This window comes from Dromiciops gliroides, chromosome 5, assembly GCF_019393635.1.
Source record: "Dromiciops gliroides isolate mDroGli1 chromosome 5, mDroGli1.pri, whole genome shotgun sequence".
Classification (NCBI taxonomy): domain Eukaryota; kingdom Metazoa; phylum Chordata; class Mammalia; order Microbiotheria; family Microbiotheriidae; genus Dromiciops; species Dromiciops gliroides.
The window spans coordinates 65,023,935-65,045,937 of NC_057865.1; the positions used below are offsets into that span (position 1 = coordinate 65,023,935).

At 38.6% G+C, this 22,003-nt stretch overlaps 1 protein-coding gene and 1 pseudogene across 3 annotated transcripts in view; one reads left to right on the forward strand and one right to left on the reverse strand.

The window, feature by feature from the left end:
• ACBD5 (acyl-CoA binding domain containing 5) overlaps positions 1-22,003 on the forward strand; it is a 58,584-nt gene that overhangs the window by 6,078 nt on the left and 30,503 nt on the right. Inside the window, exons 3-7 of one of the 3 annotated variants that reach the window (XM_043966658.1) lie at positions 1,507-1,627; positions 6,595-6,667; positions 12,340-12,454; positions 12,606-12,638; positions 21,585-21,710. In XM_043966658.1, coding sequence (XP_043822593.1) covers positions 1,507-1,627; positions 6,595-6,667; positions 12,340-12,454; positions 12,606-12,638; positions 21,585-21,710 — 468 coding nt within the window. Of the gene's footprint in view, positions 1-1,506; positions 1,628-6,594; positions 6,668-12,339; positions 12,455-12,605; positions 12,639-21,584; positions 21,711-22,003 lie in introns of those variants that run through there. The other 2 variants (XM_043966659.1, XM_043966660.1) reach the window with 2 other exon arrangements.
• On the reverse strand, positions 9,753-10,922 carry LOC122727916 (annotated as a pseudogene).

Genomic DNA, 22,003 nt, shown 5'->3' on the forward strand with positions numbered 1-22,003 from the left:
GTAAACTAGTTCTGCTAATCATAGGCGCCATAACTTTGCCTGTGGTAGCCTTTTTTTGTCCCTAAAGCTGAAATAAAATTCCATTATGTACAATTGTGTATTGCCTTCAAAAGCCATGTAGAATTTGTAACCATTACATCTACAACCTAAGTTATTAACATGGAAAAGTAGACATAGACTTTATGGAGGACTTTGTAATTTTTTTTTTTTAATTCAGAGGTGTTTGGTAAAGGATCCAGCCATAACTATCACCTGTTTATTTGTGTGGCTGGATTTCCATACATTTTAATTTAAAGCCCATATGCTTTTCAGACTTATTTTATTGTGATTGACAGCCATAGTATTAAAATGTCTGTTATAAGGTTAAATGTAAATAGAGGCAGGAGTTCTCTTAATATAAACGGAAATCATCATACTATCACAAGATGTCTGTTTGCTGTTATGCAAAGTAAGCATCATAGATCATAGATTTAGAGTTAGAAGGGACCTTAGAAGCCATCGAGTATAACTTTGTTAATTTACAAATAAGTATATGGTTGTTGTCCTTTGCTCTCAAAGAAGACCAAGATGCCATCACTGTGTTAGAGTCAGGGTACTGTGTGTCTGCCCATGGCTGATCAGATCAATGTGTCTGCCTGGCGCTCTATCCACTATGTCACCCAGCTGCCTGTTCCTGGGATAAAACACACTCTCTTTTGGCTCCAAGCATTTCCCCTTGCTCTCCCGCATACGCTCCCTCCTTGTCTTTGCTTCCTAACTTTTCTGCATTTCTTCAAGTCCCAACTAAAATCCTGTATTCTACAGGAAGCCTTTCTCAACTCTTAATTCTATTGCCTTCCCTCTTATTATTTTTATCTCATGTAGCTTGTTTGTACATATTCGTTTTCATGTCTTCCCCGTTAAATTGTAAGTTCCATGAGGGCAAGGACTGTCTTTTGCTTCTCTTTGTCACTGTACACAATGTTTGGCACATAATAGGCACTTAATAAGTGCTTATTGATTGACTGCTAGAGCTCCAAACATGAAACTCCTTACCCTTAAGGAGTTTACGTTCCCCTGGGGATATCACTAGTAATAGAAAGTTAAGAGTTTTCTCAATATGGGTTGAGGCATTGAGGGGATCTGGAAAGATAAGCTTGTGGGAGCTGGAGTATGAATTGCCCTTTGAAAGAAGCTAAAAAACGTGAGAGTGAGGAGGGAACACGCTTCAGACATGGTGGAAACAGGTTATACAAAGGCAGGTTCGTGGTGGAGGGAAGGAACACTGGGTCAGGAATCTGATGATCTGGGTTCAAATCTCAGCTCTGCTCCTTATTCCTTGTGGGCAAGCTGCTTCCTCTCTCTGGGCCTCAAATTACTGAAATGAGAATTGTGGGAGTTGGATTAGTAGACTGCCAAAATCACTTCCGGCTCCAAATCTCTAATCCTGTAGGATGTATTATCAATATTAAATCATCATTCGCCTCTCCAGGATCAAAACATTGTATTTTAAATTGTTTTCCTTAGGTTCATTCCAGCCCACAAATGAAATGATGCTAAAGTTCTACAGCTTCTATAAACAAGCCACAGAGGGACCCTGCAACATCTCGAGACCTGGATTCTGGGATCCCATTGGGAGATACAAATGGTACTTATGCATGTGTGATGAGGGGGATGTAGTTGTTATGACAGATCACTCATTTCTCCACCATCCAGGTAGAAAACACCCAGCCTTTCATGAATCTTCGATTGCTACCTTCCAAGATCTTAATTTTTAAACAGAATCATACTCATACAGAAAACATCTTGGCAAAGAGAGAGGGAGAAAAAACAGTAAGAAGAACCAGGTATCCTAATGGCTCAAAATAATTTTTCCCCTCTAGAAAAGCAAATAACACCAAAAGAATTTTTTCGTAGTCACCAAAGTCTATATTGGTTTATTTCTTCAAGTAAAATGTATGGTAAAATAATTTGTTTACCAACAAAAGTAACTTACTTTGGTATTTCTTTTTGATAGCAATTAATGTGGGAGGGAAGACTAAAACTAATGTGGGAGTATATCTAAAATTCCTCTCCTCTCCCACTCTGCTGGAAAATGCACTGCATTACTTTTTAATAGGCATATGAAAAGAGTCACCAGCTACCAGGAACTAACCCTGCCACTGTTCCAGAGCCAGAGTCTGACTAAAGACTGTGGGGACACTTTTCTAAAAGGCAGTCTGGATAGCCCCCCCGCCCTTGCCATTTCCTGAGATTGCCATCACTTTTTGAAAGACTCCATATTTTATGAAAGATACTGATTCACTGGAGGCAAATCAACCAGAATGGTGAAGGGTCGTGAGTTCTGCTACATCAGGAGTAGTTGAAAGATTTGGTAAAGGAGCATTTAGCTTGAAGAAGAGAAGACTTAAGGAGGGACGAGAGAGCCATCTCCACATACTTGAAGGTCAGATGGCAGACGTGTCTTCCTTGGCCCCATAGGACAGAGCTAGGAGGAATGAATGGAAATTTCTAAGAGGCTTTAATTAAAGATGTCCAGACATGGAATGAGCTGCCAGGAGGGTTGTGGCTTCTTAAAGCAAAGTCTGGGTGACTACTTGTTTGGTGTAGTCAGCAGTTAGTAAGTATTTCTTAAGTCCGTACTATGTGCTACACTGTGCTGTCTTGGGTTTGCATCTGTGAAAAAAGAAAGTCTCTACCCTCAAGTAGTTTGTGATCAGATGAGGGGAAACAAAACACAGAAAGCTGGAAAGGGGGGACAGGAGGAGGTACTCTCTAGCTAGGCCTAGTAGAGGAGTCAGAGAAGTCCCCAATGAATGTAGCCAGATGAGAAACGAGATGTTCCCATCTGAACTCTCTCCTTAAATGAAGATTTGGAATTCATGGCCCCACCCTCTAATCCAGATAGTGGTGAAATGGAGTTTCAAGGCTGATGGGATTTTAGGATGCTGGGATTCTCCCAGGAATGAGCCTTCTGGGGAATGGATGGTAAAGTGAGCCATGTGCTGTGTGGTGGAAGAAATTCTTTTGGAATAAATAGCCTTTGAAGTCCCTCCTACCTCTGAAATAAACAGTGGTTGTCTGACTTTTGTTTGTTTGGGTTTTTTTAGTGAGGCAATTGGTGACTTGCAGCTAGTAAGTGTCAAATATCTGAGGTCATATTTGAACTCAGGTCCTCCTGAATCCAGGGCTGGAGCTCTATCCACTGTGCCACCTAGCTGCCCCTTTTTTGTTTTTGTTTTTGTTTTTGTTTTTTTTTTTTAGCGAGGCAATTGGGGTTAAGTGACTTGCCCAGGGTCACACAGCTAGTAAGTGTTAAGTGTCTGAGGCCGGATTTGAACTCAGGTACTCCTGACTCCAGGGCCGGTGCTCTATCCACTGTGCCACCTAGCTGCCCTTTTTGTTTTTCTTAATGCACTTATTATAAACTTATTAACTACTGTCAACAGAGGCAAGCACCGTTTTACTGGAATTTAGAGTTCTCTTTCCCCAAAGGGGAATACTGAAGAACACAAAGGCCAGTTCTTGAGATTTAAATCCCATTCTTCCTAAAAGGGAAGGAAACAGAGAAACACACTGCCTATAAAAATTAAAAGAAATGTTTTAAGGGGGCAGCTAGGTGGTGCGTTGGATTAAACACTGGCCCTGGATTCAGGAAGACCTAAGTTCAAATCCAGCCTCAGACACTTGACACTTACTAGCTGTGTGACCCTGGGCAAGTCACTTAACCCCAATTACCTCACCAAAAAAAAAGAAAGAAAGGAAGAAAGAAATGTTTTATTAAACAGGGAAGAAAAATCTAACATGATCATGGGTGCTATCCAGCCCATTGCCAAATGGGACACCATGCAATAGATTGCAAGGGTTTATATACAGTTTAAACAGAGAAAGGGAAGGAATTTGAGATCATACTTTTTTTTTTTTTTGTGAGGCAGTTGGGGTTGAGTGACTTGCCCAGGGTCACACAGCTAGTGTCAAGTGTCTGAGGCCGGATTTGAACTCAGGTACTCCTGAATCCAGGGCCGGTGCTTTAACCACTGTGCCATCTAGCTGCCCCTAGAAAGGGAAGGAATTTGGAAGAAAGGTGGGCTTAGAAAAGCCCACTCCCAAAGGGAGGGGGTGTGTGTGCATGCGCATGTGTGCATATGAGTAAGTTACTGATTTCATGCATGTCCAGCTAGGTTTTTTCTCTGCCACACAAAGGATTGTTGTTGTGTTAGCCAATGAAGCTAGTCCCCATATAGTTGTTCTGGTTACCTGGATAACTGGGGGCTCAACCAAATCAAGGTATCCATTTTAATATGTGAAACCAGAAACTTTTATCATATACAGTTTGTTTTGTAAGGTATTAGCTTTTTTAAAAAGCATATTAACTTTAACAAGGGAGGATAGTAACTACTAAACTTGTGATTTCATTGGTATAGTGAACTTTTTTGGGGGGGGGGCTGGGCAGTGAGGGTTAAGTGACTTGCCCAGGGTCACACAGCTAGTAAGTGTCAAGTGTCTGAGGCTGCATTTGAACTTGGGTCCTCCTGACTCCAGGGCTGGTGCTCCATCCACTGCACCACCCAGCTGCCTCCTATTTCTATGCACTCTCAGCTTTTTCTCCCTTCTGTGCATTTTCCATATTTTGTTGCTGTTGTCTGCACAGTTGTAACCAATGTGTACGCTCTTGTTTTACTTCTGCTTGGTTCGTTATTCACTTCTTCATATGTCATCCCATATTTCTGTTTGCATATTTGTATGAATCTGTGTCAATTCCTTAGTATTTGGGGTATTGTTTAAAAAAATTAGAAATGTTAAAAAGCAAAGTTTTTTTTATTCCAATCTGTTTATTTCTTCTTTATTCCGAATCCTATTTTATTGTGTAAAAGCCATTGATTTTCATATAATCAAATACATTTTGTCTGGCCTCTGCTACATTTTGTTAAATTATCTTTTGTCAGAAGGAAATATAATATTCCTCATTTGACTAATATTAAAATGTCCTATACTGAGCACAAGCACATGAATACGCTCACAGAACACTAAACACATTTTTGTCTATTTTGCACAGTCTGCTGTATAAGTTTTGCTAAATTTTTACTTTCCCACCACCTTCCCTACTTGAGATATGAGTGTTGTTCTGGGGTTGCCTCTCTGACCCAACGTACCTTCCCTGGCCCTTTTTCCCCCCCTCTCCATTATCTTTTTTTTGGGGGGGCAATGAGGGTTAAGTGACTTGCCTAGGGTCACACAGCTATTAAGTGTCAAATGTCTGGGGCCCGATTTGAACTCAGGTCCTCCTGACTCCAGGGCCAGTGCTTTATCCACTGCACCACCTAGCTGCTCCTCTCCATTATCTTTGAAGCCCAAAGTCAACTCTTTGCTCTAGTCCTGTTTGCTTCTTTTTCTTCTCAAATGGGTCTATTTCATTCACTTGTTTTTCACACAAAGCCAGCTGCTATGGCTTGTCATACCATCATGGTGATCCTCTTGGGTTAATGTCTGGTTCACCTCTATTTACCTTGAGGCATTGCCATCTCTTCTCTAAAGATATGAAAATCTGCTTTAGGATTATTTCTGGCCAGATGTCTTTAGACAGTCTTCATTGTTTGAAGACTAGACAAGATGGGCTTTCATTTCTATATGAGAAACATGGAGATTATTAGTACTTTCCAATGAATGGCTTATAAATTCTTCAAAGGCTCAGAGTGGATGAATAGTTAAACAGATGTGTATTATCTATCATCTAAGAAAAATTTACTGGCTTAAATTGACTATATTTTCCCCAACACAGATTTTCTATAAAATTAAATTACCTCTGGATGAAGTTTATAAGCTAGAGAGAAGGGTATTTGTATACATTAAGTGATGTTTTCAGGAGTCATTTTCACCATAACTTTGCTGTTCCAAAATGATCCTGAAGGCTAAAACATAGCCTCATAAACCTATCTTCATTATTAAAGTTCAAACATATCATATGTGAAATCTTCGTGGTTAGGGGAATGTTGGTATAGTAGAAACAGCTGAATTTGGAGTCCATGTCTGCCCCTTTTCCATTGGGACTTTGTCAAGTTTCCTGAGCCTCTTTCTACATCAGCAAAATGGGGGTCATAATATCTCCTCTGTTTTCCTAATAGAGTTATTGGGAAAGAATCAAATGAAAACTTACCAAAAGTTCTTTGTGAAATATTTAAATATTGGTTAGTGTTGGTATTCTCTTTGATGCTAGCTTGTAACCAAAATGTCTCTTCATTTAATAATCTACTCTAATAGCTTATTTAACCTCCTCAAAATGTCGACATCACTGATCTTTCCTTTTCTTCTATGCAATAATTTAATAAGCATCTTTTAAAGAATTCTCGGAAAATCTTCTTTATAGTATTATAGATGAGATGTGGAGTAATTATGAATTTGGCTTTTTTAATCCACAAGTTTATTTACTACACTATCTTTCTTTGGGGTGAGCCAGTTAAGAAGGCCCCTCTTCCTAGGATGGCTCTAAAAGAGCCTGTTTCCAATTAATTGTGCCATGTAGTTTGGCTGTAGGTTTTACCTTGAGCAAATCTAAAATCAAAGGTAAGGTCTAAGACATTCTTGTGGGCTTTCTTATTCCAATATTTTAATTTCTAGGGATGCTTGGAGTTCACTGGGGGATATGACCAAAGAAGAAGCTATGATTGCATATGTTGAAGAAATGAAAAAGGTAAGAAGAAAATAATTCAGTGTAAAGGAAGTGTGGTTAGAACAATTCCTAATTTAATTTTCTTAACTTACAAGGTTTAATTTAATTTGAAAGTCAGTGTGGAAATAATCATTTGTCATGTGAAGCTGAAAACTGGGACCACATTCACTGGACTTTCAATTTTCAATGGAGAGCAGGTTGGCAGGAGTGGGCCAGAAAGGTGCTGATTTGGTGTCATGCCCATCCCCCATCCCCATCATATTACCTGGAAAAATTCTTAAATTAGGGAAATCTGTTGGTTTGGTAGTTTTCAAAGTCATGTGATTTTTTCCCCACAGATTCTAAGCTTCTTGACATTAGATACGGCTTTCATCTACAGGAAATATGATTTAATAGAGTTGGAGATAGGAAGACCTGGGTTCACATCTTACATCCGGCCCTCATTAGAGCCTCAGGCACTTCTTTAAGACTAGAAGTTGAATTTGGAAGGAGTTCCCACACCTATAAAATCTAGGGGTTATAGGAACATAGATTTATAGCTGGAAGGAACCTTAGAGACCCTGCATTCCTACCTCTTGTTCTTTTTTTTTTTTTTCCATGGGGCAGTGAGGATTAAATGACTTGCCCAGGGTCAGTAAGTATCAAGTGTCTATAGCCGGATTTGAACTCAGGTCCTCCTGAATCCGTGGCCGGTGCTTTATTCACTATGCCACCTAGCTGTCCCCCCAGGCCCAGGGAGGTAAATTACTAGCCCAGAGTCATACAGGTATTTAGTGGAAGAGCTGAACTTTGAATCTTAATCCTGTAACTTCAAGGACATCTTTCCTACTTTGTCGTGTTAGCTTTCTCCCTCAGTGCATCACTGCATCCAGCTCCTGTGCCTTGCATATATAATAGATATATTATATAGTAATTTATAATTTGAATATGCGAATGCATGATTTCAGACAGGGAATACTCCCTCTTCCAATACAAATGCAAGTTTCTTTATGATCTTTATGCATTTCTGAGACCTAAAATTGAACAACCTGTGGTGAATGTGGTAATTAGTATTTCCGCACCTGACTGGGCTGGTTCTCAGGTGCCAGACATCTAATTTATCCTCAAGCCTTTCTAGTCGGGAGGGGGGCCTTACTCCATGGAGGCATCCAATACTTAGCACATGCATATTGAGTTGCAGCTCAGCTTATTAATACTGCCACCCCACCCACCTCCAAGAAAGGAGAAGCCACTTGAATGGCATTGAAAACTGGGATGCCAGTGAACCTCTCATTCAGGGGTAGCACCTGGAAATTTTGTCCACATAAAACCAGCTGTTATAATGGAATCTTCTATCATGAGTGAGCTCCCACTGTTCAGTATGTTTTTTAACAACACATTTTTATTGATATCTTTTGTTTTTATATCACCTAGATTTCCCTGTTTATTTCTTCCCTTTCCCATTCCTAGAAAGCCATCTCATATAACAAAGAATTCTAGTGTCAATTTTAGGTACTTTAAGGAGATGACCACTCCTTACTGTTTGTTTATGAAAAAGAGGTGTGTATGTGTTGGGGGGAGGGCAAGATTCTGTATTCCTTATTTGATTTAAAGCTAATTTCAGATCTTAATAAGGAATTTTTTTTTTAAATTAAGGTTTGATGGGGGAGAAGGAGGAGGGAGGTAAGAAAAAAGGAAAGAAGAATGGACCAAGGAACATGGGTATTTTAAGACTAATCCTGAGAAGATAGGAAGAGTGGCCTAATGTGACCCCGTAGTTACTGGTGGAATCTGGACCTTGGGGGTTCCTTACACAAGGCCACAAACTTTAAATTTATAAAACAGAATAAATAATCAGTAGGACCATATGTATTTGGTCAATATCTTCATGTATGTTTGGTAGACTCAGAACTGATTTTTATCTTTTACACTTTGACCTAAGTCTTGCTCTTGGTTACATTTTCACAACGTTGGCTTCATGGACTTTGTCAATGCTTTATTTGGCGCAGAGGTTAGTTCTTTTAGGTATAACCACCAAGAAGTGAGAATATCATAATTAAAGATAATTTAAATATTTTTTCTCCCTGGATCTTTTGGTTAGTTAAGTTTCTGCTTTATTATTTTCCTCCCTTCCCCCCTCCGCAAAAAAAGTTGCATTTTTTTTTAAAGTGGGGCAGTTGGGGTTAAGTGACTTGCCCAGGGTCACGAAGCTAGCAAGTGTCAAGTGTCTGAGGTCAGATTTGAACTCAGGTCCTCCTGATTCCAAGCCAGAACTCTATTCACTGTACCTCCCAGCTGCCCCTAAAAAGTTGCATTTTTAAAGAGTGTATCTTTTCTTGGTAAAAGTTTCATTGACACATATATGGAACATTGCACATTATTTTCAATTTTGTTTATATTTTGAAATTATCTGCACTCTGCCTGTGGAAGACTTTGCTTCATTGGCAGAATGTAAAGGACTCAACTTAATGGCTTGAATTGTCTACATTCTAAATTCAGTTCACTCTCACTTTCTACCTTAGCAGGAAAACTTTTGTAAACTAAAACACTCAGCTTTTTCCCGACAGGTCTAGGAAAGAACAATTTTGTGTAAACTTCTGCAGATAGAAACACTGATTTTAGGTGTTAGGATTATCTTTAAGTCTGACTTTGTCAATTAGCCATAATCCCAGTTCTAGAAAGAAAAAAGTTCTAAGAGAAGTCAATTCTACATAAGCTCCTGCTGAGAGCCAAAAATAAAAAAAAAATCATACACTTAGCCATATTCCAATTCTAGAGGATGTCTGAGAGGCCAAATTTGTGTAAGATTCTACTGAGAGAAAGCAGACAGTCGTGTGGCATGGACTTGGGCTACAGCAGGTGTTAGCAGGATGGGATAAATTGAATTAGCAATTAGGACACCAGTTTCCATAACACATTTTTGTAATTTGGTTTGAAATAAAGTCCAGTAAACCTATTCATTGTTGCCACCACCAACTCATTGAACACTTTTTTTTTTTTTTGGCAAGGCAATGAAGGTTAAGTGACTTGCCCAGGGTCACACAGCTAGTAAGTGTCAAGTGTCTGAGGCCGGATTTGAACTCAGGTCCTCCTGAATCCAGGGCCGGTGCTCTATCCACTGCGCCACCTAGCTAGCTGCCCCTTTGTCTGGATTTTTGCTGGGTCTGTAGATCTTTTGGGCCAGATCTTTGCCACTTCTCCATGCTTAATCATAAACATTACATTTCATCTTCTCCACTAGCAAAACCACTGACTATCCCTTTAGTCTGGTTATATAGTCTCTGGCCATACTGACGTCATTGGAAGTCTGAGGAGTGGGCACACCGAGAGCAGTGACTTCACCGATAGCTTGATCCTCTTTTCTCTCTAGTTTTGGCCTCTTAGCAGGAGCTACTCTGGAAAGATTTCCTGTCATGTTGTCTCACTTTGAAACTGTCATGTCCTATTTCAGCCTGTTCCTGCGCTTCCCCATGCTCTTTTTCTCCATGGGTTTTGGTTCCAGCTCTCCTGAGCTTTCTGGGCCATTTCTCAAAGCTTCTCTTCATGTTTCTCCTTTTCCTTTTGGGCCATCTTTTTCTCTGCATAGGCCCACATCTCCACTGCCATTCTAGCAGGTGTGACAAAATATTTATCCTCTCCCATCAACAGCCGCATGTTTGTCTATTGGAGCAGTGTGGCACTTTGCATCTTTCCAGTTTGAAACACAGGGAGGAATTTTCCCCTCTTGCTGTTCCTTCACAGTCGTCTTTCGGCTAGGAGAATGCATGACAAGTGCAGGAGGAAAAGGAGGTCCATGAGGAATTTTATTATGAATTTTGAATCTTGGGGGCTCCTTGGGATCTCTTTGCATTTCCATCATCCAAATAACTCTTTGCTCAGCTCCAGAATTGAATGGCTTTCTCCTTGCTGACATGCTGTGTACCTCATATATGAGCTAGAGCTAGTTTTTCTGCATCTTGAACTGGCATAAGCCTCAGTAACCTTCTGAGACACAGATTTCTCTAGGGCTACCTGTGTCTTTTCTGTATTCGCTTTAATGACTGCTTCATCAGGTCTTTGCAGGTCTGGGCCATCTACATTCATAACTTCTTTGGGAATCAGGGCAGTGTACTTGGCTACAAATAAACTTGTCCTTTGATTGTCCCTGTTGAGCAATTTTATTATATTTAATTTTTCACTGGGCATCCACCTGAATGGACTTCTTTCTTTCCATATCCAAGGGGTTCCATCTCCAAAATCCTGACAAATGAGGTGTCCCACTTTTCTGATACCCATAATGGGGAGAGGTTCTCTTCATGATGAGTCCATTGCATCTCTCTTGATGTCTCTGATCTTGCCCTTTCTCTAAGTCTCAAGCTGGTCATGAGAAAGCCAAGTTAGAGCGGGTTAAAAGCTGGTTAGTGCCATCTTCCTCCACCGTTTCCAGTGCTTGTGGTGGCTCACTTGGGAGGGGCTTAGTAGGCCAAAAGAAGAATTTTTAAAAATTTGCAAGCCTAATATAAATGATTTAAAAATGATCTTTTTCTCTGCTTCATTAATATAAGTAGTTAAATGTTGTCTTCAGACTGATAGGGGTCATGTCCTCCACAGCTCAGGACTCTCCTTCATAAAAAAAAAATTTAAACAGTATTATTTTTACTTCTTAACATCTTATATGAAAGAGCACTCATTAATGGGAGCAGTCACTCATGAACAGTTTTATTGGTTATACATTGCCAACATCAAATTTAACAATATTTAAACCAGTAACTGTTGTCATTTCAAGTATATTTAATTTCATTTCTCTCTTACAAGGTAAAACCAGTAGTGGTAATAAGTATGTTCTGAATGAAAGTAATAGACTTATTAGTTTATAACTTAGCAGGAAGTTGTCACCCATGTAGAAGTCATTTGGAAGTGACAATAGTGTTGCCAATCATAATGTTTCTTTTTGTACCAAGCTCCAGAGGACAACCTGATTTTAGGAGAGAAAGCCCCCTTGGTGAGGGGGTGGAGCATGGCGGATGGGGGTGGGGAGCCAAATTCCAGGCATGACCAAATAAAACCAATTTCTTTTCTGGAAAGGGTTTTTTTTTTTTTTTTTAAGTTGTTTTACTTATAAACGAAATCTCAGTTTGCAGAGGAGACTAACTACTTTTGAGACAATACGTGGTTGGTGTATATGCAAGAATCTTAATTTTTTTGTTTTTTGTTGCCTTTTCAACTGATTAACTTCTGTCTAAAAAGTAACAGGCTCTACATGTGATGAAATGTTAAATGGATACTTAATTTCTGGGTTCCATGCTACCCTTTCAGATTTAGGATTGGGGCAGGGTGGGGAGGCTGGAATGAGATGAGTTCTTACATTGTGCACATTTACAAAGCATTATTGCTTAACCTTCTGGTATTTCCAGGGCCCTGGATTTTATTACACTAATAATTAGTTAACAGATCCAAGACAACCATGCCTGTCTTCTGCTTAACAAGTCAGTTGCTTCATAAAATGGACTTCATAGTAGAAACACTTATAGATACTTAATTATTGTAGCCACTGCATTAAATTCATTTAGGAGAACATGTGCACTTAGGTCTACTGTATTTAATGAATTTGGATATTTTATGTAAATGAACTTTATATCTCAGAAGTAAAAAAATACAATTGGAATATTTGAAGCCAGTGTGAATCAAATGAATCCTTTATTTCTGATTTCATAAGACTTGTATTTTGATCACAGATTCTTGAGACCATGCCAATGACGGAGAAAGTTGAAGAATTACTCCATGTAATAGGTCCATTCTATGAAATTGTAGAGGACAAAAAGAGCAGCAGAAGTTCTGATTTAACCTCAGGTTGGAATACAGTATTCTTTGTTATTTAGCAACTGACTATACCATGAGTTGAGATTGTTGTATTTTCAGTGGATGATATATTACATTTGAAAACAGTGCTGTTTTTCTAAGCTACATTAAAAAAATTCATTCTCTTATTTTTATATGCCAGTCCGACTGGAGAAAGTCACTAGGTATTTAGAAGGTAGGAATGATGAAATTTATGTATATGTGTTCTCTTTTTCATTTTTATCTGTCAAAAGAATGCTACTCAAACTTTTGCAACTATTGAACTTGCCACCTGTGAGTTGTCACTTGAAAATAAACATGCTATGTTCAGTTTCAAAAAAGAGATCCTTTTATCTTTTACTGCAGAAAACTCTTGAAAACCTGTCTTAGTGACAAAAGGTACTTGACAGGTTGATTATTATAAGGATGATTTTTTTAAAAAAAGAATACTAGTACGAATAACAATATAAAATATGCCTTTTCTTTGCATACTTGTAAGTACAACAGTAGTCTAAATCCTTTAATCTTAGCTCTGATGGCCATATGCTGTTCATGGTAGTATTTAGAACTGTCATTTTGTAGCTGGCTTGCTTCCCTCCAGGCATGTGTGTTTAAGATGGTTGTTTATTTACTAGGGTCAATATGACATGCAGTGCAAAGAAGAGACTTTTAACTTGTCTAAACATCTGACAGGTGGCAACTTAGTCATTATGTTATTGTGACAAAATTCTTCTTAATTGGTTTTAAGTTTAATACATATTTTCCTCACTCAGAAATCACATTGTAGCAATACTATAGTTGGGATAACCTTTGCCCAACTTACTGCTTTTAGACTGTAAGATATTTTCAGTAAAATTTAACCAAAGTGAGTATGTAACACCAGCAGAGGGAATACCTTGATTGTATCTGTGTATAAAGAAATTTATCTGCTATCTGTGAAGAGTGTATTAGAAGAGACAAACTGACTGCAAGAAGGCCTAGTGGGAGACTTGTGCTGCAGAGAAAATTAGAGCCTTTCAACAGTTTTTTCATGTTTTGATAAGGGATACTCTTGATGCTGAATATATGTCTTCATATATATTTGATAGAGATGAGAAGGTAAATATATAGATAAATAGTTCTTGGTATCTCCTTAATAACTTTTTCATAATGTTTCTATTCTTTTGGAATATTTCCTAATTTGTGATACCTTGAAAACCTATCCCCAAATGCCTTAAAATGGTCAGTTTTAGGGGGCAGCTAGGTGGTGCAGTGGATAGAGCAGTGGCCCTGGTGTCTGGAGGACCTGAGTTCAAATGTGGCCTCAGACATTTGACACTTACTAACTGTGTGACCTTGGGCAAGTCACTTAACCCCAATTGCCTCACCAAAAAAAAAAAAAGGTCAGTTTTAGCAGAGATTCCTTGTGTGTGCTCACGTGCACCTTTATCTATATGTAACATCTACTTCATCATCTTCAGTGACGTTTCCACTTCCTCATGTGGCATATCAGTTATAGATTGCTATACAAATGCTGGTAGATCTGTTTCCTTTCACAGTTATTTGTTGTTTTATTTGTTAAAATTTACTGACTTTTTAAAACTTGTGCTAGGAGTTTATCAAAATGGGATTAGGAGTCTAGACTATAGTAGTAGTCATAGAGTTATTTTTTACTTGGCTGGTTTTTGTACTTAATTCATTTTTTCTTTTTAATCATAAAAGTATTTTATTATTTTCTAGTTACATGTAGAGATAGTTTTCAACATTTGTTTTTATAAGATTTCTAGTTCCAGATTTTTGTTTCTCTCCCTTCCCTCCCCTCCTCCCCAAGACATCAAGCAGTCTGATATAGGCTATATGTATTGTACTTAATTTTTTTTTTTTTTTTTTTGGTGAGGCAGTGAGGGTTACGTGACTTGCCAGGGTCACACAGCTAGTAAGTGTCATGTGTCTGAGGCCAGATTTGAATTCAGGTCCTCCTGACTCGAGGGCGAGTGCTTTATCCACTGTGTCACCTAGCTGCCCCATACTTAATTTTTTTTTTCAACAAAGATCATGCCATTTATTTACATGGGATTGGGGGGATGGGGTAGGGATGAGGAGCCTATTCTCTACTATCTTGGTCTCCAACCCCAGTACTTAATTCACTTTTTTTTCCCAATTAATAAAGTATTTTATTTTTTTCCATTACATGTAAAGATAGTTCTCAACCTTTGTTTATACAAGCTTTACAATTTCAGATTTTTCTCCCTCCCTTACCCCTCCCCTAGACAGCAGGTAATCTGATATAGGTTTTATATATATATATATACATAATGACATTAATCCTATTTCTGCATTAGTCATGTCATAAGAGAAAACTCAGGGCAATGATGAAAAACCTCAAAATAGAAAAAACAACAGCACCAAAAACAAAAGAAATAGTATGGTTCATTCAGCATCTATACTCCACAGTTTTTGTTTTTTTTTCTTGGATTTGGAGATCCTCTTCTATCATGAGTTCCCTGGAACTCTTCTGTGCCATTGCATTGGTGAGAAGAATATAGTCCATCACAGTAGATCAACACTCAATGTTGATGATACTGTGTACAATGTTCTTCTGGTTCTGCTCATCTCACTCATCATCAGCCCATGCAAGACCCTCCAGGTTTCTCTGAACTCCTCCTGCTCATTGTTTCTTACAGCACAATTGTATTCCATTGTATTCATATACCACAACTTGTCCAGCCATTCCCCAGTTGATGGGAATCCCCTCAAATTCCAATTCCTTGCCATCACATAAAGAGCAGCTATAAATATTTTTGTACATGTGGGTCCCTTTCCCCTTTTCATGATTTCTTTGGGAAAAAGACCCCAAAGTGGTATTGCTGGGTCAAAGGGTATGTACAGCTTTATCACCCTTTGGGCATAATTCCAACTTAATTCACTTTTAAAGAATTCATTCAGGGGCAGCTAGATGGTGCAGTGGATAGAGCACTGGCTCTGCAGTCAGAAGGACCTGAGTTCAAATCTGGCCTCAGACACTTAACACTTACTAGCTGTGTGACCCTGGGCAAGTCATTTAACCCCAATTGCCTCACCAAAAAAAAAAAGAATTCATCCAGATGGTCCACTAAGTCATAGTACCATGTTGCCTCCTCCTTGGATGACTAAAGACTGAGAGCCTCTCTTGGATCTCCAGTTCTATCTTAGTACATTTTAAACTGGAGGCGATCTGTTGTACCAGAGTGGTTAAGCAGGCATGATTATATCTCATGACAAATTAAGCCAGTCTTGCCAGTGCTTTGTAAATATTCCACTGAAACCGAAACCTACATTTGTGAAGCTTACATTAACCTTTCTGTGTCCATTACGGTTGAGTCAAAAATCCCACCTGGATCAGAGAAATAGAAAGAACACATTTTAAATCACAGCATTTATGTTTGAGCATATTCCTTTCCCCTTCCCATCCACTTGCCATTTCCAAACTGCCGAATTTTGTAATGTTCACATTTCACAAGCTCAGCAGTTTTGAATCTTGTCCAATTCAGGAAGTACAGTGAGAGATTGAGTAGTTTTTCCATTTCAAGTACATGCAAACAAATGAAGGCGTCTTTCTTCATTTATTATGGACCCATTCCAGGGCTCCCTACAAATAGTAAAATAAGCTAATGCTGAGCCTTACTTATGGTGCCTACAGAACACAGAGAAAAGCTTCCACGGAGAGAGCACACGTCAAGGTATTAACAAGAGAAACGAGCCCGTCTTATCTGGGTGCAGGGAGAGTGTGTTGGTGCTGAGATGTTTGATGTTTGAAACTGTGAATTGTGAAACTGGTAATAGTGACTTTATGTTTTTATGGCAAAATGCTTTCCCAGCAGCAGGCCTTTAAGATGGGTAGTGGGAGGAGCCAGTGTTGTCATCTCACTTCTACAGAGTAAAGACCCTGGAGCTTAGGATCTAACTGCATTGTGCACATCAGAAAGCTAATAAGTGGTTAGAGGCAGGATTTGAACCCGTGCCTTTTTGATTCTAAGTCTAGCACTCTTTTCATCACATCAGGAACCTGGAGGTTTCTAGTAGTAATAGCACTGAAACCAGAAATGACCACATTTCTACAAGAGTTTAAGTCTTCCATTTGATGATACTCTACTCTATCCCAGCCCCACCAGGATATCATACTGCTGTGCCTCTGGGAATGATACTCTTGAGGATTTAACAATCTGACGTGTGTATTTAATTGAAGCTGCCAGCTCTTAGGTGTCTTTCAGGATTCTGTTTAGAAATCGTTTGATCTTGTTCCACAATTTTAGCTTGTTCAGAGATTTGACCAGTGCAGAGTAGGTATTAGAAACAGTTTTGAAAATGGATGTTCACTCGTACTTGCTTTACAGTGCTTGTAGATAGTCACACTATAGCTTCCAAAACAACTGAGTTCCAGACTTTGGAGTCAGGATCTGAACTGTACACTTTCTGTTGCCCTGTTCTATGCTCCTGATTCTTTCCTTATCCCTGCATATGTGTGTATGTGTGTAGAGCTACATTATCATTTTCTCCTAGTAAAGAAGGGAGAGGGAGGACAGAATTTGAGAAGACAAACAGGAGCCTTTTAAATAGTGATCATCTCTTTGAAGATTTTCTACTATAATGGTACAGTAATAGCTTGAATTCATATGTACCTTTATTTCAGAAAATTTTAAATGCTTTGAAATACTATATTACTTATACCTACAAAACACTGGAGTAGGTAAAAGTATCGTTCCTTCCTCTTGATGTGTAGAGTTAAATATTTATAATTTTCATATAATTTTGAGGTCCTTAACTAAATATTCGTACTAATATTAAATAAATCTTAGTGTTAAAAATGACCCTCAGACAGATAGCTATTTGTCTCTTAGCTGCTTTCCACTGGGCTAATAGATAAATCATTTAGGGATAATCATTGTACTTTTACAAACTGTATAATACTGACCTCTTCCTATGTCAGCAGAAGTGATTTTGTATTCAACCCGTCCATGCACAGCTGAACAGTAAATTGGCTCAATAAGATATTTTTCACTAAGTATGGCCTCTTTAGCTTAAGACTCTGTGCTTCATGTGCTTGTTAGAATTTTCAAGGCTACCTCTGACATGACTGTTGACATATTGACACATCAGTAGTAATGGGATCACAGCCAGCGGGGGCTTCCAATGAAGATAACCATATGAAAAGTCAGAGAGGAGCCAAGTTCTCCCACTAGTATTTCAGCAATAATCTAAAAAGAGTACCAGATTTAACACTGAAAAAGGGAAACATCAGCAAGCTCCTTCATCTAGCTTAGAACCTCACAAAAAGATAGGCAAAAACTATAGACACTGAAAGAGGAGACCCACTAGAGTCAGTACCTTGACCGAGGAAGCTGAAAGGGGAACAGAAGACTCAGGATAGCCAACTGTAAGGGTTGGATGAGGGATGTTGAAGAGTGGAAGCATCCTGAGTGTAGACACACCCAGGGAAATGGAAACCAGCACCCAGAATCTAGGAAAGTGAGGTTAGGATCAAACAGGGACTGATCCCACCCATTTAAGGAGAGGATAGAACTTGACCCTGGCACAGTGTCCCAAATCAGGAAGTGAGGCTGGAGATAATAATTTATATAATACTTTAAAGAAATTGTATGGGTCTTGAGAGACCCAAGAGAGAAACTCAGAGTAACTACAGTAACTACAAGCAGAGCCTCAGAGGAAAACATGGCTTTTCTACAAGAGCTACAAGAATACTTGGAAGAAATGAAGCAAAAAAAAAAAAAAAGCATTTGAATTAGAGGTGAAATAAGAACTCTGGAGGAAAGAATCACAAAAAAATAGCTTAGAACAGAAGATGAAAAAACATAACCAAGTATCAGGCTTGATGACAATAAGAATGGACTAACAAGAACTCTGACTCCACAAAACAAAATGAAATATTAGAACAAAATCAAAAGACTTTTTTTGAAAAAGGAAAATCTGCTAATAAAAGCAACTACCCTGGAAAATGGGTCAAAAAGGGACAAGTTAAGAGGCATTAGACTCACCAAAAGCCATGACCACGCAAAAAGCTATATTTCAACTATCAATATTTATTAGAATCACAGGACAAAGTAAAAATAGAATCTATCACTTATCTCTTAAATGAACACCCCCCCCCCCCAATGTCATTGCCCAAATCCAAAGCTTCCAAGTCAAAGAAAAAATACTGCTAGAGCCAAAAAGAGGCCAAATACCAAAAAAATCAGTCAGGATCATACAAGTTGTGGTAGCTACTTTCCAAACTTTAAAGCAGAGCTGTCAAACTCTCAAGGGCCATATGTGACCTGATTAAAATTCAACTGGAAGATGTTTGAGAAAATAGATTAAAATATAGTACAACATAGATAATGTTAATTTGTGCTTTTCTAAGTCAACTGGGGATCCCGTTGAGTTGACACTATTGCCTTAAAACATTGCATAAATACTAGCTATTACTGTTATCATTAAACTTAAACTATTATGGGGGTGGCTAGGTGCCGCAGTGGATAAAGCACCGGCCCTGGATTCAGGAGTTCCTGAGTTCAAATCCAGCCTCAGACTCTTGACACTTACTGGCTGTGTGACCCTGGGCAAGTCACTTAACCCCCATTGCCCCGCAAAAAAAAAATTAAAATAAATATTAAAAAAAACCTTAAACTATTAGCTCATCTTATTTTTAAAGAGAGATAGGAAAATCAAACTACCACTATCAGCAATGAAAAAGGAGAATTCTTTTCAAATGCAGAGAAAAGAAAGGGAAGTGTTAGAGTGTTTTTTCCCAAAAAAAGTTGATCAATGGGGCATATTAGGAATACAAAACCCAGATACAAATGAACATAATGACAGTGTTTGATAGTATATGCAGTATTTTATACCCATTTTTCCCCATCTTAGCAAAGATAAGCAGAAGATATATTTTCACAGTTCTTCTCTAGGGTTAAGTGTTTCCCCTATAATTACACAGTAGTTTCATTTTTGTTTTTTCATTGACGATGCTGCAGTTGTTCTGACATCTATGTCTTTTCATCCTTGGCAGTTCTTGTCCATGTCTTTATATAAATCTTCTAAAAAGTATCTACCCAGTGGGCCGGTGATCTTCCTCTCAATATTTAAATTAATTTCATAAATGCTAAGGCAACACTCCTGTGGCCCATTAGTTATCCTTCACTCTTACTGAAAATAATTTTATTGATACTTTTTGTTTAGACACAAGAATAATTTTCTAGTGTCGGTGTGTGCCCTCTGTTCTCTACTAGTTGTTGTTCAGTTGTTTAGTTGTGTGGGGCCTTCATGACCCCATGGACTATACTGTCTATGGGGTTTTCTTGGCAAAGATAGGAGTGGTTTGCCATTTTTTTCTTCAGTGGATTAAGACAGAGGATAAGTGACTTGCCCAGGGTCACACAGAACTAGTTAGTGTCTGAGACCAAATTTGAATTCAGGTCTTCCTGACTCCAAGCCTAATGTTCTATCCACTGAGCCATCCAGCAACCCTAAGGTACTCTACCAGTACCTTCTCTTGAAAAAAAAAAAAGTTAATTAAAACAGCCTGATAGCTCTTGTAATTGACTAAATAAATAATTAACAGTTAGGAAGGAAGTTAATAGTCTACTTCTTAGCCACATGGACTTCTGCTAATATGAGTGAGGGCAAGAAGTGATACCTAAAGTTGGCATTGAAATTTGACTTCACTGCTTTCCTGTAGAATCACACCTAGTGTGACATAGAGCAAAGCGCTTAAACTGGCTTGTGATCCTATATGGGGTCACATAACTGAATGTGGGTGTCATGAAAAATTTGGCAACAGTAAAAGGTTATATAAACCTATTTTATATAGCTGTATACCTGAGGTTGTGTAAAAATTTCTCAGGCAAAAAGGGCTCACAAGTGGAAAGTTTAAGAAGGCCTAACCAGTCACAAGTATCTGAAGTGTGGAGGAATGGGGGACAAGGGAGAGGGCACTTCAAAATTTTAATTAACTGTTTGGATGATAAAAGAGTCTCTGAAATATTTGGGCTGTGTTCTTCTTGGTGCCTCTTTTGCTGTTTCAAGATACGTATTGAAGAAAGCCAGTGTTTCTACTAGGTTACTATTTGAAATCTACGATATTCGCCAAATCACAGAGTCTGAGTGGGAGGGGATCCCAGAGGCCATTGAATGCCCTGTGTATACCACCAAGAATCTATTCTACAACTTACTTGACAAGGAGCCACCCATTTGTTAGCTGAGGACTTGCAGTGAGGGGGACACACTACCTCTAAGGCCTTCCATTCCACTTTGGGATAGCTCTGATTGGTAAGAGGCTTTACCTTACATGACATCAAAATCTGTGGATCTGAAAGTTCCCCGCATTGTGTATAGCTCTGTCCTCTGAATTAAAGAGAGCTAGCACAGTCCCTAATAAATCGGATCTCTTCTAGATTCACTATGCCCGGTTCATTCAGTCTAGGCCTTATACCTTTCAGGTCATCTTCTCCTCAGTGCTCTCTAGCTTGTCAGTCTTTCCTGTAAGGTTGCAAATATCTAGAGATTCTTTGGTAGAAAGTTGGACACATAAGGTACCGCCTGGTCCCTTAGTGAACTGTGGGAGTTAATATACATCTATAACCACCTAATTTGCTGCTGTGGGATAACTTACGCACTGGAAGGCTTGGTTTCCTTTACCAATTATTCAAAAATCCTTCAATAGAATTAATAGAGGTAATTTCCATTTAAAAAGTAACCTATGGGTAGAAAAAAGAATTCTAACCTTAACTAGTGTTAAATATGTAAATTCTAAAAATAACCTTCACTATAGTGTTGCTACAAGTGATCTGAACTGAAGATACTGCATTTTTGTTGTCAACAGCATGGCAAGCATGACACATTGCAGACCCAATTAGCCACTTTAAGGAGAATTATTCATTTGTAGGTATACTTACTTTGTTGATGCTAATATAGTAAACCCAAAAAAGGAGGGAATAGAAGTTTCATATGTAGTATTTTACAGGAAAAAGAAATAGTATAATCATCACTTCTATATTGTAGTATGTATCACATATTTGCAATTTTGAAATATGTATCACCATCATTGGTTATGCTAAAAGACTATTACAGACTTAGTGATTAAGCAGCCCGGTTGAAGATATTAAATTAAATGTCTTATTTTATATTTTAGATCTTGGCAATGTTCTATCTTCCACTCCAAAGGTCAAAACTGTAAATGGGAAAGCTGAAAGCAGTGACAGTGGAGCTGAATCTGAGGAAGAAGAGGCCCAAGAAGAAGTGAAAGAAACCAAACAAAGTAAAAGTGATAGTTTTTAAAGTTTGTTCTAGCAATTCGCCATTATCTGGGGTTGCTAAACACTGATGAACGGCCTTCATGTCATCCACACTCCCATTCTAATAGGCTAGCTTCCTGCATCTACAGAAGAGGGAGCCCACTACCTATCCCATTTAAGCAACATTTTCAGTTTGAGTTGAGAGGTGTTGAGAAAGACCCCCTTGTCCAAAAAAACCATTATCCCCTGGCTGTCCATGGCACTTGGAATACCACCATTAGAGAAGAATTCTTTTGGGTTAAAGAGTTACTTCCTT